Source organism: Phasianus colchicus, chromosome 35, assembly GCF_987193195.1.
Source record: "Phasianus colchicus chromosome 35, bPhaCol1.hap1.1, whole genome shotgun sequence".
In the NCBI taxonomy this organism is placed as follows: Eukaryota; Metazoa; Chordata; class Aves; order Galliformes; family Phasianidae; genus Phasianus; species Phasianus colchicus.
Window position 1 is genome coordinate 2,816,290 of NC_143470.1, and position 15,456 is coordinate 2,831,745.

Here is a 15,456-nt window from a genome sequence, read left to right on the forward strand (position 1 = left end):
CCCCGGGGGCCGCCGGGGGAACCGCCGCCATCCGCTGAGGGGACAGCAAAAATGGAGGGGGGGGAGGAAATCGGGGGGGGGGGGGGGAAGAAGAAAAAGAGGAGCGATGTGGGGTGAAGGCTGAAGGGTGGGGGGGGGTCCGGCGGCCCCCGGGGCGGGGGTCAGTGCTCAGCAGCGGGGCCGCGCAGCTCTCCGTTGGCCGTGATCGGGGGTGGCGGGGGCGGAGGCGGGGGCCGCGCGGGGACCCCCCCGGCCCAGCTCACACCCGGGTCTGCTGCACCCACGGCGGAAAGCTGCCTCTCCTGCAAGGGGGGGGGGGGAAAGGGGAGAGCGGGGGCTTATTCACCCCCCGTCCCCCCCCCGGGGCCGAAAACGGACCCTGAAAGTTCTCAGACGGAGCCTAAAATCCCTCCCCTCCCTTCCCCCCCCCCCCCAGACCCTCCGATGGCCCCGCGTTGCTCTCGGTTTTCTCCTGAAGGTCCTCAGGTGCCCCCAAAAAGCCCTAAAAAAGCTCAGCGTGGTCCCAAAGTGCCCCCGAATGTCCCCTAAAGATCCTCATGTGTCCCCAAAGAGCCCTCAAACAGCCGGAACGCCATGAAGTGCACTGGAAGAGTCCTCAGCATCCCCCAAAGGGCCCTGAAGTAGCCGCAGTGCCCATAAACGTCACCAAAACAGCCTCCAAATACACCCAGATATCCCCAGGTATCCCTAATTACCCCTAATTACCCCTAATTACCCCTAAATAGCCCCTAGCAGCCCCCCGAATACCCCTAAAATGGCCCTAAATACCCATAAGTAACCCGAAATATCCCCAAAATAGCCCTAGAATGTCCTAAGTTCCCTCAAATATCCCTAAAAGCTGCAGATAATCTTAATATATCCCCCAAATATACTTCCATATCCCCAAATATCCCTAAAATATCCCCCAAATTGCCCTAAAATTGCCCAAAGTAACCACAAATACCCCCCAAAATCTCTAAATTAGCCCTAAATATCCCTGAATTAACCCCAAATACCCCTCAATAGCACCAAATACCACTAAATGCCCCTAAGATATCCCCAAACACCCCCAAAATAGCCCTAAACGCCCCCAAAATATCCTCAAATAGCCCTAAGTATCCCAAAAATAGTCCTAAAAATCCCTGAGTGCCCCAAATATCCTTGAGTATCCCCCAAATAGCCTTAAATATCCCCTAAATATCCCCCAAATACCCCTACATATCTCCAAAATACCCCTAAATATCCCCCAAGTACCCCTAAATATCCCTAAAATACCCCTAAATATCCCCCAAATACCCCTACATATCCCCAAATACCCCTAAATACCCCCAAAATGGCCCTAAAACGCCCCCAAAATACCCCAGACGGCTCCGTTGTGTCCCTAAAAGCCCCTCCTGCCCTCCCTTCCCCCCCCCCCACTCACCTGCAGGCTCTCCGCGGCCCCCCCGCCCCCCCCCATTAACGCCCCCCCCCCCCCCAGGACAGGACATGGCGGGGTCGCGTCACCCCGGCGGTGACATGAGATGGGGACGACAGACACGGCGATGGCGACGGGTGGTGACAGCAGCGCCGGCTGGGGGCGGAGGAACCCCAACCCCAAAGCAGCCCCAACCCCGGGGGGGCACCGGGACGCCCCCAGCAGGGTCCCTCGGGGACACCGGGGTCCCTTGGGGGGACGTGGGGACGTCCTGGTGCCACGTCACTGAGGGACGGGGGGACGTGGGACGGACGGGGGGACACCTCCCAGTGCCATGTCCTCGAGGGACATGGGGGCACGGGGGGGACGGGGGCACGGCACGACTGTGTCCCCAAGGGCCACCTCCCAGGGGACATGGGGATGTGGGACAGACAGGGGGACAGCATGACTCCGTGTCCCCAAGGGCTGCCGGTGTCCCTTGGGGACATGGGACAGACATGGGGACAGGATGTCTCTGTGTCCCCAAGGGCCATTTCCCTGTGTCATGTCCTTGAGGACATGGGGACACGGGACAGACATGGGGACACCATGACTCCATGTCTCCAAGGGCCACCTCCTGGTGCCATGTCCTTGAGGGACATGGGGACATGGGACGGGCAGGGGGACAGCATGACTCTGCATCCCCAAGGGCCACCAGTGTCCCTTGGGGACATGGGGACACCTCCCAGTGCCACGTCCTCAACAGACATGGGGACATGGGACAGACGTGGGGACACCCCACCTTCATGTCCCCAGGGGTCACCAGTGTCCCTTGGGGGACATGGGGACAGAGGGGGGGACATGGGACGGTGGGACAGACATGGGGACAGCATGACTCCGTGTCCCCAAGGGCCACCTTCCTGTGTCATGTCCCCGAAGGACATGGGGACACAGACAGACATGGGGACACCCCGACTTCATGTCCCCAAGGGTCATCAGTGTCCCTTGGGGGACATGGGGACACAGGAGGGACATGGGATGGACAGACATGGGGACATCTCTCAGTGCCATGTCCTTTGGGGACATGAGGACATGGGATAGACGGGGGGACACCATGATTCCATGTCCCCAAGGGCCACCAGTGTCCTTTGGGGACATGGGGACACCTTCCAGTGTCATGTCCATGGGGACATGGGGACATGGGATGGACAGGACATGAGGACAGCCTGACTTCATGTCCCCAAGGGTCACCATGGGGACACAGAGTGACATGGGGACATCTGGGATCTGTGTCCCCAGGGGTCCTCCAGTGTCCCCAGGGGACATGGGGACACCCCAGATCCATGTCCCCAAGGTCTTCTGTTGTCCCTAAGGGATGTGGGGTCACAGAGTGACACTGGGGACACCCTAGATCCATGTCCCCAAGGGTCCTCCAATGTTCCGAGGGGACATGGGGACATCCCAGATCTGTGTCCCCAAGGGTCCTCTGTTGTCCCCAGGGGATGTGGGGACACAGAGTGACAGGGGGACATTTGGGATCCGTGTCCCCAAGGGCTCCTAATGTCTCCAGGGGACATGAGGCTCTGTTGGATCCATGTCCCCAAGGGACACAGAATGACATGGGGACATCTGGGATCTGTGTCCCCAAGGGCTCCCAGTGTCCCCGAGGGACATGGGGCCATCCTGAATCCGTGTCCCCAGGGGATGTGGGGACACAGGATGACATGGGGACATCTGGGATCTGTGTCCCCAAGGGCTCCCAGTGTCCCCAGGGGACACGAGGCCATCCCAGATCCATGTCCCCAGGGGACACAGAGTGACACGGGGCCACCCGGATCCGTGTCCCCAAGGGCTCCCAATGTCCCCGAGGGACACGGGGCCACCCGGATCCGTGTCCCCAAGGGTCCTCCAGCGCCTCCCAGGGGGACGCAAAGGGTGACATGGGGCCATGTTGGACCCGTGTCCCCAAGGGCTCCCAATGTCCCCGGGGGACACGAGGAGGGGGGGAGGGCGGGGACGCCCCGACGGGAGGGGGGGGACGGGGACGGGGACGGGGACGAGGACCCACCTGGCGCGTCACCCGAGGCCGGGGGTCCGTTGCCAGCGGCCGTGCCGGCGCGCGCTACCTGACGGACAGCTAGGATGAAGAGAGAACCGGGGGTCAGCGCCGCCGCGGGGGGGCACTTCTCGTCCCCACGGGGTGGGAGGGGGGCGGGGGGGCGACGCCGGGTGGGGACACGCCGTGTCCCGGCCGTGGCTTTAATGGGGGGGGGGGGAAGGGGGTGTCCCTGAGGTCGGGGCGTCGTCACCCCCCCAACCCGCGGAGGGGGTCCGGCGTCGGCTCCGTCACGCGGGGTGGGGGGGCTCGGGGGGTGGCGCCGGCCCTGCGGCGGTGGCCGGGGGGGGGCGGGGGGGGTCCCTACGGTGTCCCCGTTCTGCTGGGGTGGCCCTGTCCCCCACCCTGGGGTGGCTTCGTGCCCCCCGGGGGTGGCGTTGTACCCCCCCAGGGGTGACGGTGTCCCCCCCAGGGGCGGCTCCGTGCCCCCCTCCCCCCACAGCGGTCCCTGTGTCTCACCCTGGAGGTGGCCCTGTCCCCCCCCAGGGGTCGCAGTGTCCCCGTGGGGGTGGCCCTGTCCTCCCAGGGGACGGCTCTGTGCCCCCCGGGGTCCCTGTGCCCCCCCCAGGAGTGATCACGAAAACCCCAGTTGTCACCACATCCCCCTCGAGGTGGCCATGTCTCCCCAGTGACCCCCCACGTCCCTTATGGGATCCCCATGTCCCCCCCCATCACCCACGGGTAGCCCTGTCCCCACCCCAGAGGTCCCCACAGCCCCCAGACCCCCCCAGGGGTTCCAATACCGCCCCCTAAGGGAAATCCATATCCCCTCAATGCCCCCCAGAAGTGCCCTGAGCCCCCCCATAACTGCCCATACACCCCAAAAATACCCACTGCCCCCCCCCCACTGCCCCCCCTACCCCCCTGGGATGCCCATAACACCAATAGATATCCATTGCCCCCCCCCCCGCCCCCCTTCAGGATTCCCATACCCCCCCATAGATACCCACTGCCCCCCCCCCCCCATATACCTTTAGACCCCCATTGTTACCCATAAACCCCCAGGGATGCCCATCTCCCCCCATAACCCCGCCCCATAGATACCCACAGCCCCCCCCAGGGATGCCCATTGCCCCCCTAATCCCCCCCCCCCAGGGATGCCTGTTGCCCCACGCAAAGTGCCCATAATGCTCCCCATTGATGCCAACAGCCCTTCACACGCACAGCCCCATTGATCCCCACAGTCCCATTGACGCCCACAAACCCCATTGACGCCCAAAGCCCTTTGACTCCCACAGCCCCCATCGATTCCCACAGCCCCCATTGATGCCCACAGCCCCCATTGATGCCCACATCCCCACTGATTCCCACAGCCCCATTCATTCCCACAGCCCCATTCATTCCCACAGCCCCATTCACACCCGCAGCCCCACCGACACCCGCAGCCCCCACCGATTCCCGCCCCCCACAGCCGCCCCCATAGGGCCCCCCCCTCCCCCCTCCCGCCCCCCCCCCGCCCCCAGCGCGGCGGTGGGATGGCCGTGGGCACACGGAGCAGAGCAATGACATTGTAATTTCCACCTGAGCGTCGAGCAGCCGCCGCCGGCCCTCGGGGGGGTCGTGGGCGCCCAAGTGATCCCTGCGCAGCTCCTGCTCCACCAGCATCAGCCTGCGGGGCCAGGCTTCACCGGGGTCACGCTGCCACCCCCGGCGGTGGCCCCCAGGGAGGGGGGGACGCACCCCCGGGGACGAACCCCTCGGGGAGAGGTTGGTAACACCCCCCCCCCCACCTTCCCCCCGATTTGGGGACAGCCCTGCCCACCTACCCCCCCCCGGGGACGCAAATGGGGAGGGGGATGAACCGTGGGGACGTCAGCAGTAGGGGGTGGGGACACAGATGGGGACACGGGGACATCCCCAGGGTCACTAATAGGGGATGGGGACACCACTGGGGACACATCTGGGGACATCCCCCAGGGACACCCACTGGGGATGGGGATAATCCCTAAGGAAAGGGGGATGGGGAGGAGGACACAGGGACACGTGGGGACATGGGGACACTTCCGAAGTCATCCCTGGGGGATGGGGACACCACTGGGGACACATCTGGGGACATGGGGACACCCCAGAGACAGCCCAACCCTGGGGTGTGGGGACGTGGGGACATCCTCTGGGACACCCTCTGGGGACAGGGACAACCCCGGGGATGGGAAAACCCCAATGGATATGGGGCTGGGGACAACCCCAAGGTCATCCCTGAGGATGGGGACACCTCTGGGGATGGGGACACCTCTGGGGACAACCCCTGGAGGACAGGGGCGACCCTGGGGACATCCTGAGGACATGGGGACGGGGCGGTGGGGACGGGACAGCCACCAATGGGGGACTGCAGCCAGTGCCCTTGTCCCCTCCCCGTGTCCCCTCCCCATGTGTCACCACGTCCCCACACACGTCCCGGTCCCCCTCCCACGTCACCCCTTGTCTTGCTGTCCCCCCCCATACGCCCCCATGTCCTCTGTGTCCCCACGTCCTTCTGTGTCACCCCGTGTCCTTCTGTGTCCCTCTGTGTCCCCCTACGTTCCCAATGTCACATCACTGTGTCCTTCCACGTCCCTCTGTCCTCAACGTCCATCTCTGTCCCCACGTCCTTCTGTGTCCCCAGATGTCCCCACCTTCATATGTCCATCCGTGTCCCTCCATGTCCCAAATGTCCATCTGTCCCCCGTGTCACTCCATGTCCCCATGTCCCTCTGTGTCCCCAATGTGTCCCCATGTGCCCCTATGTCCTCATGTCCCCCCATGTCCCCATGTCCTTCTATGTCCCCCATGTCCCCAAGGTCCCTCTATGTCACCCACGTCCCTCCATGTCCCTCCATGTCCCCATGTCCCTCTATGTCCCCCATATCCATCTCTGTCCCCACATCTCCCTACGTCCTTTTGTCCCTTCCACGTCTCTCCATGTCCCCATGTCCTCAGTGTCCCTCTATGTCTTCATGTCCCCCATGTCCCCACATCTCCATGTCCATCCATGTCCCTCCATGTCCCCGTGTCCATGTATCCCCATGTATTTCCATGTCCCCACGTCCCTCCATGTCCCCACGTCCATCTCTGTCCCCACGTCCCTCAGTGCCCTCGTGTCTCTCTATGTCCCCACGTCCATCTGTCCCCACGTCCATCTGTCCCCACGCCCCTCCATGTCCCCACGTCCTTCTGTGCCCCCCCACGTCCCCACATCCCCCCCCACCCCCAACGCCTCCCCCGCCCCTCCAAGCCCACCCCATCCCCTCCGTGCCCCCCCCCTCGCCGGTCCCTCCCTCACCTGCCGATGATGCTTTTGATCTGCGAGTCCTTTTCCGCCTGCTGCTGCCGCAGGCGCTTCTCGCTCTGCTCCAGGCGGTGCTGGTACTGCAGCAGGATGCGGCTCGTCTGCTCCTCCTGCGACACCAGGCGCCGCTCGTACTCCTCCAGCTTGCGGTTGGACATGTGCAGCCGCTCCTTCAGCGAGTGGATCTCCTCCTCGTACTCCTTCACCTGCCACAGCGCACACTGCAGGGCGCCCGCCGGACCCTATGGGACGCACTGCGGGGTGCTTGGGGACCCCCCCCGTGGGGCACAGGGCGGGGGGACCCAGGGAACCCCAACCCCGTGGGGACGCAGCGTGGGGTGCCTGGGATCCCCTGTGGGACACGGCGTGGGGCACCCAGGGACCCCCTGTGGGACACGCTGCAGGGTGCCTGGGGGCATCCATGCCATGGGGACGCAGTGTGGGGTGCCTTATGGGGCACAATGTGGGGCATCTGGGGACCCCCACCCCCTGGGGGCACAGTGTGGGGGAACCTAGAGACCCCATATGGGACATGCTGTGGGGCATCCAGGGATCCCCCTAAGGGGACACAGTGTGGGGTGTCTGGGGACCCCCTATGGGGCACAGTGTGGGGCATCTGGGGGCCCCCACCCCGTGGGGACACAGTGTGGGGGAACCCCAACCCCATGGAGACACAGCATGGGGCACCCAGGGCCCCCCACCCCATAGGGACACACTGTGGGGGAACCCAGGGAACCCCAACCCCATGGAGACTCAGTGTGGAGCACCTGGGGACCCCCACCCCATGGGGGATACAGTGTGGGGCACCCAGGGACCCCCCTATGGAACACACTGTGGGGCAACTGGAGACCCCCGATCCCACGGGGACAAAGTATGGGGCGCTCAGGGTCCCCCACCCCACATGAGGACACACTGCAGGGTGCCTGGAGACCCCCCCATCTCATGGAGACACAGTGTGGGGCACCCGGGGACCCCCCCACACGGGGATTCCACCGTGTCACCCCATAACTGCGACACCGGGGTTTATGGGACCCGTGTCACCCCCCAGCCCCCCCCCCGTTCCCCGTGCCCCCCGGGCCCCTACCCGGTCCAGCCGGCTCTCGTCCATGGACTTGGAGTACTCCTTCAGCTTGTACTCCTCGCGCTCGATGTGGGAGCTCTCGATGTCGGCCGAGAGGTGCGGCATGTTGGACACCCAGGCCACCGTGCGCTCGGCCGCCGGCATCACCGGGTTCAGCGTGGACGGCGTCTGAGAGGCCTGGGGGGGGACAGGGTGGGACCCCGACTCGTCCTCCGTGTCCCCGTCGTGTCCCCCGTGTCCCCATAACGTCCCCCACGTCCCCATCGTGTCCCCGTGTCCCCATGCTCACCACGTCCCCAAGCCATCCTCCACATCCCCATTGTGTCCTCCGTGTCCCCATGCCCACCATGTCCCCAAATCATCCCCCACATCCCCATAATGTCCCCCGTGTCCCCATGCCCACCATGTCCCCATTGTGTCCTCCGTGTCCCCATGCCCACCATGTCCCCAACCCATCCTCCACATCCCCACTGTCCCCCCCATGTCCCCAACTCATCTTCCAAGTCCCCGTTGTGCCCTCTGTGTCCTCATCACGTTCTCCATGTCCCCACACCCACCATGTCCCCATCACCCCCTCCATGTCTCCAACTCATCTTCCGTGTCCCCACTTCGTCCTCCACGTCCCCATCGTGTCCTCCCTGTCCCCACTGTGTTCTACACGTCCTCATCATGTCCTCCATGTCCCCAACTCATCCTCCATGTCCCCACGGTGTCCTCCATGCCCCCATCACACCCTCCACGTCCCCGCAATGCCCTCCATGTCCCCATCGTGTCCCACACGTCCCCCCCACACACCCCACTTGTCCCCCATGTCCCCATGTCCATCGTGTCCCTGCCATGTCCCCACATCCCCAATGTCCCCACACCCCCCCTAAATCTCCCCCATGTCCCCACATCCCAACGTCCCCATGCCCCCCCAAATTCCCCGCACACCCCCCCCACCCCCGTTGTGCCCCCACCCCACATCCCCAGCGTCCCCACGCCCCCCCGTGCCCCCCCCGCGCCCCACCTGCTTGGTGACGGGCGGCTTCATCCCGGCCACCGACGCCTCCTTGGCCAGGGAGGGCTGCCGGGACCGGGGGGGTCCGTAGGTGGGCTCGGGGGACGCCAGCAGATTCCCGCTGGCCGGGCGCGGTTTGGGGGGCACCCCGAGGGCGGAGGGACCCCCGGCTTTCCCCGCCCGCGCTCCCCTCGGGGTGGGGGGCGGGGGGGCCCCGATGGTGATCTGGGGGGGGGCCAGGCTGTCCTGCAGGGACAGCTGCCTCCGGCTGAAGTCCCCCCCGGGCCGAGCGAACTCGTCGCTGTAGCTGTGGCTGTGGGTGATGTGCTTCGGGGGGGGCGCCGACAGCTCCTCGCTTTTGCTGTACCCGTGCAGGGGGGGGGCGAAAGGCCCCTCGCCTCCCCCGCCCTCGGGTCGGAGGGGTCCGTCGGCCGCCAGGTGGAAAAGGGGGTTCTGGAAGGAAAGGGGGACCCGCAACTGCGGACCCCCGGGTTCCGGGACCCCCAGGCGCGGGGGGGCCAAGCTGGAGGCGCTGCCCTGGGACAGGCGGCCGGGCCGGAGCCCCCCGCCGCCCCCCGCGGCCGGCCCCGCGGCCAGCAGCTCGGCGGGCAGGCTGGGCACGCTGTCCACGCGGCCGTCCTGCAGGTCCAGCATGGAGACGCTTTTGCCCACCCCCAGCGCTCGGCCGCCCTCGGGCTCCGTCAGGTCGGAGCTGCTGGTGCAGTAGGCGGGCGAGGAGCGGGCGAGCGGCGGGCGGCTCAGCACCAGCACCTCCGGCGGCCCCTTCTCCTGCGGCGGGGAGGGCAGGCGGGGCACCTCCATGGAGCTGCGGGGACAGCAGCGCCCGCGGCGTCCTCGGCTCTCGGCCCGTCCCCGCAGCCTCCGCCCCTCCCGCTCCATCCCATCCCATCCCATCCCATCCCATCCCATCCCATCCCATCCCATCCCATCCCATCCCATCCGAATCCCATCCGAATCCCATCCCATCCCATCCCATCCTATCCCATCCCAATCCCATCCCATCCCATCCCATCCCAATCCCATCCCATCCCATCCCATCCCATCCCATCCCATCCCATCCCATCCCATCCCATCCCATCCCATCCCATCCCATCCCATCATCAAAATCCCAACCAATCCCATCCCATCCCATCAAAGTCCAATCCCATCCCACCCCATCCTCATCCTCATCCTCATCCTCATCCTCATCCTCATCCTCATCCTCATCCTCATCCTCATCCTCATCCTCATCCTCATCCCCATCCCATCCCATCCCATCCCATCAAAATCCCACCTCATCCCACCTCATCCCATCAAAATCCCACCCCATCAAAATCCCATCCCATCCCACCGCACCCCACCCCACCCCATCCCAACTCCACCCCATCCCCATTTCCACCTTCCATCCCTCCCCCCCAACCCCCTCCCACCCCATCGCCCCCCACCCACCTGTTAAGGCCCCGCACCATGTAGGACTGGAGGTCAACAGAGCTGTGGGGACAGACGGGGGGGGGGGGGGTGACCCCAGGGGTCCCTACAGGGACACCCCACAGCGCTGGGAGGGACGGGGGTCACCATGGACCCCAGGGGGGGGATCTGGGGGTCGCACCTGTTGAGGTCACGGACGAGGTAGGGCTGGAGGTCGGCCGAGGGCCCCCGCAGCACCAAACCCTTGGGGGGCAGCCGCTCCCCCTGGCTGGGCTGCCGCTGCAGGTGGGGGTTGCGGAGGGCGACGCTGATGTCGGTCAGCAGGCGGGGCAGCGGGCCCAGCTTCAGCAGGGCTTCCTGCGGGGCGAGGCCGCGTGTCCCCCCCACAACGCCCCTCCGGACCCCCGCGGGCGGGCGAGACCCCCTTGGGGACGTGGGGGACCCCCGGCGCCCTCCTGAGGTGGAGGGTCGGAACCCAACCCCGCGACGTCCCCCGAACGTCCCAGACCCCAGAACTTCCCCCGAGGCGAACCCATGGGGACGACCCGAGCGTCCCGGACCCCCGCGACCCCCGGGGAGGACCCGCGACCCCCCGGCACCTTGCTGAGCTGGGACATGACCTCCCACAGCAGGGCGTGCAGGGTGGAGAGCTCGCGGCCCAGGTCGATGTAGCCCTCGAAGCTGGTGCTGTTGGTCAGGGTGTCCAGGTTGGAGATCTCGTAGAGGAACTGCTGCATGCTGGTCCACTCCAGCTCCAGGAACTCGTTCATGAAGGCCATGTACTCCTCCTTGCTCCCGAACCTGTGGGTGGGCGCTCGGAGGGGTCCCAGCTCCCCAACCCCCATCTCACCCACCGTCCCGTCCGTCCGTCTTCTGCCCAAACGTCCGTCCCTCTTCCACCCGCCCCCAGCTCACCCCTCTCCATCTCTCCGTCTTCCATCCCTCATCCTCATCTCACTCATTCCTACCCCCCCCTCCACCTCCCCTCCGTTCAGTGCACCCATCCATCTTCCATCCGTCCTTCTGTCCATCCATCCATCATCCTTCCACCCATCTCTCCACCTCCAGAGCATCTGACCGTCCATCTCCAGTCAGTCCTTCCTTCTTCCTTCGTTCGCTGACTCATCCATCCATCTCCTGTCATCCATCCATTTCCTGTCCATCCATCCATCTCCTGTCCATCCGTCCATTTCCTGTCCATCCATCCATCTTCTGTCCATCCATCAACTCATCCTTCCATTTTCTGTCCATCCATCAACTCATCCTTCCATCTTCCACCATCTATTTTCTGTGCCTACAACTCATCCGTCCATCTCTCCATCCATCAACCCGTCTGTCCATCCTACATCTATCCATCCATCTTCTGTCCACCCATCCACCAACTTATCCATCTTCCATCCGTCCGTCCTTCCATCTCCTGTCCATCCACCTCCCATCCATCTTCTGCCCATCCCTCCATCCTCCATCACCAACTTCCCGTGCCTCCAACTCATCTGTCCACCTGTCTATCCGTCAGTGTGTCCATCTGACATCCATCCACCTTCTGTCCATTCCATCCCTACACCCACCATCCATCCATCCATCCACCGTCCATCCATCCATCCATCCCTCCCTCCCTCCCTCCCTCCCTCCTTCTACCCATCCATCCATCCATCCATCCATCCATCCATCCATCCATCTTCTGTCCATCCCTCCACTCCCTCACCCACCTTTCATCCCTCCTTCCATCCACGCATCCATCCATCCCTCCCTCCATCCCTCCCTCCATCCATTCCATCCACCCACCCATCCATCCATCCATCTTCTGTCCATCCCTCCCTACCTCCATCCCCCCACCCATCCATCCACCCATCCATCCATCCATCCATCTCTCCTTCCACCCATCCATCCATCCATCTCTCCTTCCACCCATCCATCCATCCCTCCATCCCTCCATCCTTCCCCCTCCATCCCTCCACCCCCCCCCTCCTCCTCCCACCTCCCCTCTGCCCACCCCTCTCCCTCCCACCCCCACCCCCCCATCCCCCCCGGCGCCCCGCTCCCCCGCCGCCCGGCTCTCACTTGGTGAAGTTGGCCAGGTTCTGGATGACCTTGGCGATGAGGGTGAGGGTGCGGGCGGTCTGCTCGTCGGGGTACTCCTGCATCAGGCCGAAGAGGCTGGGGGACATGACGGCGGGGCAGAGGAAGCGCAGGAAGAGCGACGCGCTGATCAGCCGGTCCGCGATGTCCTCCCTGCCGCGCTCGGCGCAGCGCAGCCGCCACGAGGCGAAGACCTCCTTCAGCTCCCGGGGGAACACGCTGCCGCGGGGCAGGGGCGCTCAGCTCCGCGCTTCGGGGCCGGTCCCATCCGCTACGGGGCGCCCCCACAGCCCCCAGCGGCCCCGCGGGGCTCACCAGTGCGAGTTGACCACCTTGCAGAGCGCGAGCTCGCAGCACATGCGCAGGTTGGCCTGGTGGTCGGCCAGCGTGGAGGCCGAGCACTTCATGGGGTCCACCTCGCAGTTCTCCTCCGACTCGTACAGCGCACGGATGAACTCACCTGGGGGGCGGCGGCGGCGGGGGGTCACCCCACATCCCGCGTTGCACGGGTGCAGCACCAATGGGAATGGGGTCAGGAGAAGGGATCGTCGTGGGACCACCGCCCAACCCCCCATGGCCACGTGTGGGGACAGCCCACCTCCACAAAGCCATGTGTGGGGACAGCCCACCACCCCACGGCCGTGTCAATGGGGCCTGGATCCCATCCGCCCCCCCAGCGCTCACCGATGGCGTCCTTGAGGTATTTCTGGCCGATGAGTTTCAGGTACTCCTCTATGGCTTTCGTGGCGAGGGTGTTTTCCCGGAAGATGAGGTGCTCCCGGTCCATGAAGCGATCCACCTCCGTCATGGCCATGTCCGACAGGAAGTCCTGCCCACAGCCATCAGGGCAGCCCAGCGCCCGCGCCCAGCCCTCCCTCCCTGCACCCAACAGCCAAGCCCTCCACAGCCATCCTTCTGTGCTCTGACCCTCATCCATCTTCCATCCATCCATCCACCAATCCATCCATCCATCTTCCATCCATCCATCCATCCACCCACCCACCCACCCATCCATCCTCCGTATTTCCATCCATCATCCATCCCTTCTCCATCCTTTCTTCATCTGTCCATCATCCATCTTCCCGTATTTCCATCCACCATCCTTCCCTCTTCCATCTTCCCATCCCTCCTCCATCCATCTCCATATTTCCATTCTCCACTCTTCCATCCTTCATCCATTCCTCTTCCATATTTCCATCCATCCTTAATCCCTCCATCCATCCTTCCTCCATCCCTCTTCTATCTTTCCATCCACCATTCATCCCCCCTCCATTCTTCCATCCCCCATCCATCCATCCCTCCTCCATCTTTCCATCCATCCTTAATCGCTCCTCCATCCATTCTCCATCCATCCCTCCTTCATCTTTCCATCCAATCTCCACCCCTCCTCTGTCCATCCCTCCTTCATCCACCCCCCTCTTTCCATCCATCCCTCCTCCATCCATCCCTTCTTCATCCATCTATCTCCATCTCTCCATCCCTCCTCCATCCATCCTCCGTCCATTCTCCATCCATCCATCCTCCATCCATCCCTCCTCTATCTTTCCATCCAATCTCCATCCCTCCTCCATCTTTCCAACCAATCCCCATCCATCCATCCATCCTCCATCCATCCTCCATCCATCCTCCATCATCCATCCATCCATCCATCCATCCATTCATCCATCCATCCTCCTTCTTTCCAACCAATCCCCATCCATCCTCCATCCATCCTCCATTCTCCATCCCTCCATCCATCCTCCATCCATCCTCCACCCCTCCTCCATCCATCCATCCTCCATCCTCCATCCATCCTCCATCCATCCTCCATCCATCCTCCATCCTCCATCCATCCTCCATCCATCCACCCATCCATCCATCCTCCATCCATCCACCCATCCATCCATCCCCCATCCATCCTCCATCCATCCCTCCATGCATTCTCCATCCATCCATCCCTCCATCCACCCATCCTCCACCCATCCACCCCTCCTCCACCCCTCCTCCACCCCTCCAACCCCCTCAATCCCCCCACAGCCCCCCGCACCCCTCCCCTCGCCGCCCCACCTTGGCCTTCCCGGTGCTCTGCAGGATGTGCACCAAGGCGCAGGCCACCTCCTCCTTGCTCTTGACGCTGAGCACGGGCTCGAGGACGGCGCAGAGCATGCGGTAGTTGTTGGTGACGTACTCGGCGAACTCCTTGTACAGCTCCATGGGGAGGATGCTCATGGTCTGGAAGCGGCTCTTGACGCGCAGCGCCGGGCAGCCCGCCTTGCTCTTGCTGCCGCTGGGCTGGCTGAGCGGGTACCACTGCTCGGCGAAGTGCCGCCCGGTGACGCTGGCGATGGGGATGCTGACCATCCCCACGTAGTTGCTCTTGTCCTTCTTGCGCTTCTTGTCCGTGTCCTTGTAGAGGTGCAGGCGGATGGTGCGCACGGCCGGCAGGTTGTTGAACTCGAAGTGCTCCCCCCAGAAGACGTTGTCGGTGCGCGCCTTGCTGGTGGTGCGGGCGTACAGCATGTCGTCCAGGCACAGCTCGCAGTAGTAGCGCTTCTTGGGGGGCAGATCCCGCGCCTCGATCACCCACAGCTTCAGCACGTTGTCCACCCGCCGGCTGTTGTCCTGGGGGGGAAGGGCGCCGTCACAGGGCACCTCGGGCACCGGGGGACCCACGGGGGGGGACGTGGGGGTCTCCACCAGCCGGCCGCCCCACCAGTCGGCCCTCCCGTCCCCAACAGTTGGCCGACCCCACCGGTTGAGCCTCCCCATCCCAGCAGTCGGCCATCCCACCGGTTGACCCTCTCCATCTCCATCCCCACCAGTTGACCATCACCATCCCCACCAGTTGAGCCTCCCCATCCCACCAGTCAGCCATCCCACCAGTTGGTCATCCCAGTGGTTGACCCTCTCCATCTCCATCCCCACCAGTTGGTCATCCCTACCAGTTGATCCTCCCACCCCCACCAGTTGACCCTCTCCATCTCCACCAGTTGGTCACCCCCACCAGTTGACCCTCTCCATCCCCATCCCCACCAGTTGACCGCCCTCATCCCCATCAGCTGGCCCCCCCATCCCCACTGGTTGACCCTCCCCACCCCCATCAGTTGCTCAT

The 15,456-nt window shown here is 64.3% G+C and overlaps 1 protein-coding gene and 1 long non-coding RNA gene across 17 annotated transcripts in view; one reads left to right on the forward strand and one right to left on the reverse strand.

The window, feature by feature from the left end:
- Positions 1-146: 146 nt before the first annotated feature.
- SYNGAP1 (synaptic Ras GTPase activating protein 1) overlaps positions 147-15,456 on the reverse strand; it is a 31,331-nt gene continuing 16,021 nt past the window's right edge. For 7 of the 16 annotated variants that reach the window (XM_090129057.1, XM_090129052.1, XM_090129055.1 and 4 more), the window contains 12 exons: positions 14,412-14,966; positions 13,050-13,194; positions 12,681-12,825; positions 12,348-12,584; positions 10,886-11,087; positions 10,468-10,643; positions 10,308-10,349; positions 8,868-9,684; positions 7,862-8,035; positions 6,772-6,983; positions 5,034-5,134; positions 1,529-3,533 (listed from right to left, as the gene is read on the reverse strand). In XM_090129057.1, the coding sequence (XP_089985183.1) occupies positions 2,644-3,533; positions 5,034-5,134; positions 6,772-6,983; positions 7,862-8,035; positions 8,868-9,684; positions 10,308-10,349; positions 10,468-10,643; positions 10,886-11,087; positions 12,348-12,584; positions 12,681-12,825; positions 13,050-13,194; positions 14,412-14,966 (3,696 nt within the window). In that variant the 3' untranslated portion in view covers positions 1,529-2,643. Of the gene's footprint in view, positions 303-1,528; positions 3,534-5,028; positions 5,135-6,771; positions 6,984-7,861; positions 8,036-8,867; positions 9,685-10,307; positions 10,350-10,467; positions 10,644-10,885; positions 11,088-12,347; positions 12,585-12,680; positions 12,826-13,049; positions 13,195-14,411; positions 14,967-15,456 lie in introns of those variants that run through there. The other 9 variants (XM_090129058.1, XR_016461006.1, XM_090129065.1 and 6 more) reach the window with 9 other exon arrangements.
- Positions 290-1,904, forward strand: LOC149913780 (uncharacterized). Its single transcript, XR_016461019.1, has 2 exons — positions 290-702; positions 1,481-1,904. It is a non-coding gene; the product is annotated as an uncharacterized LOC149913780 (long non-coding RNA).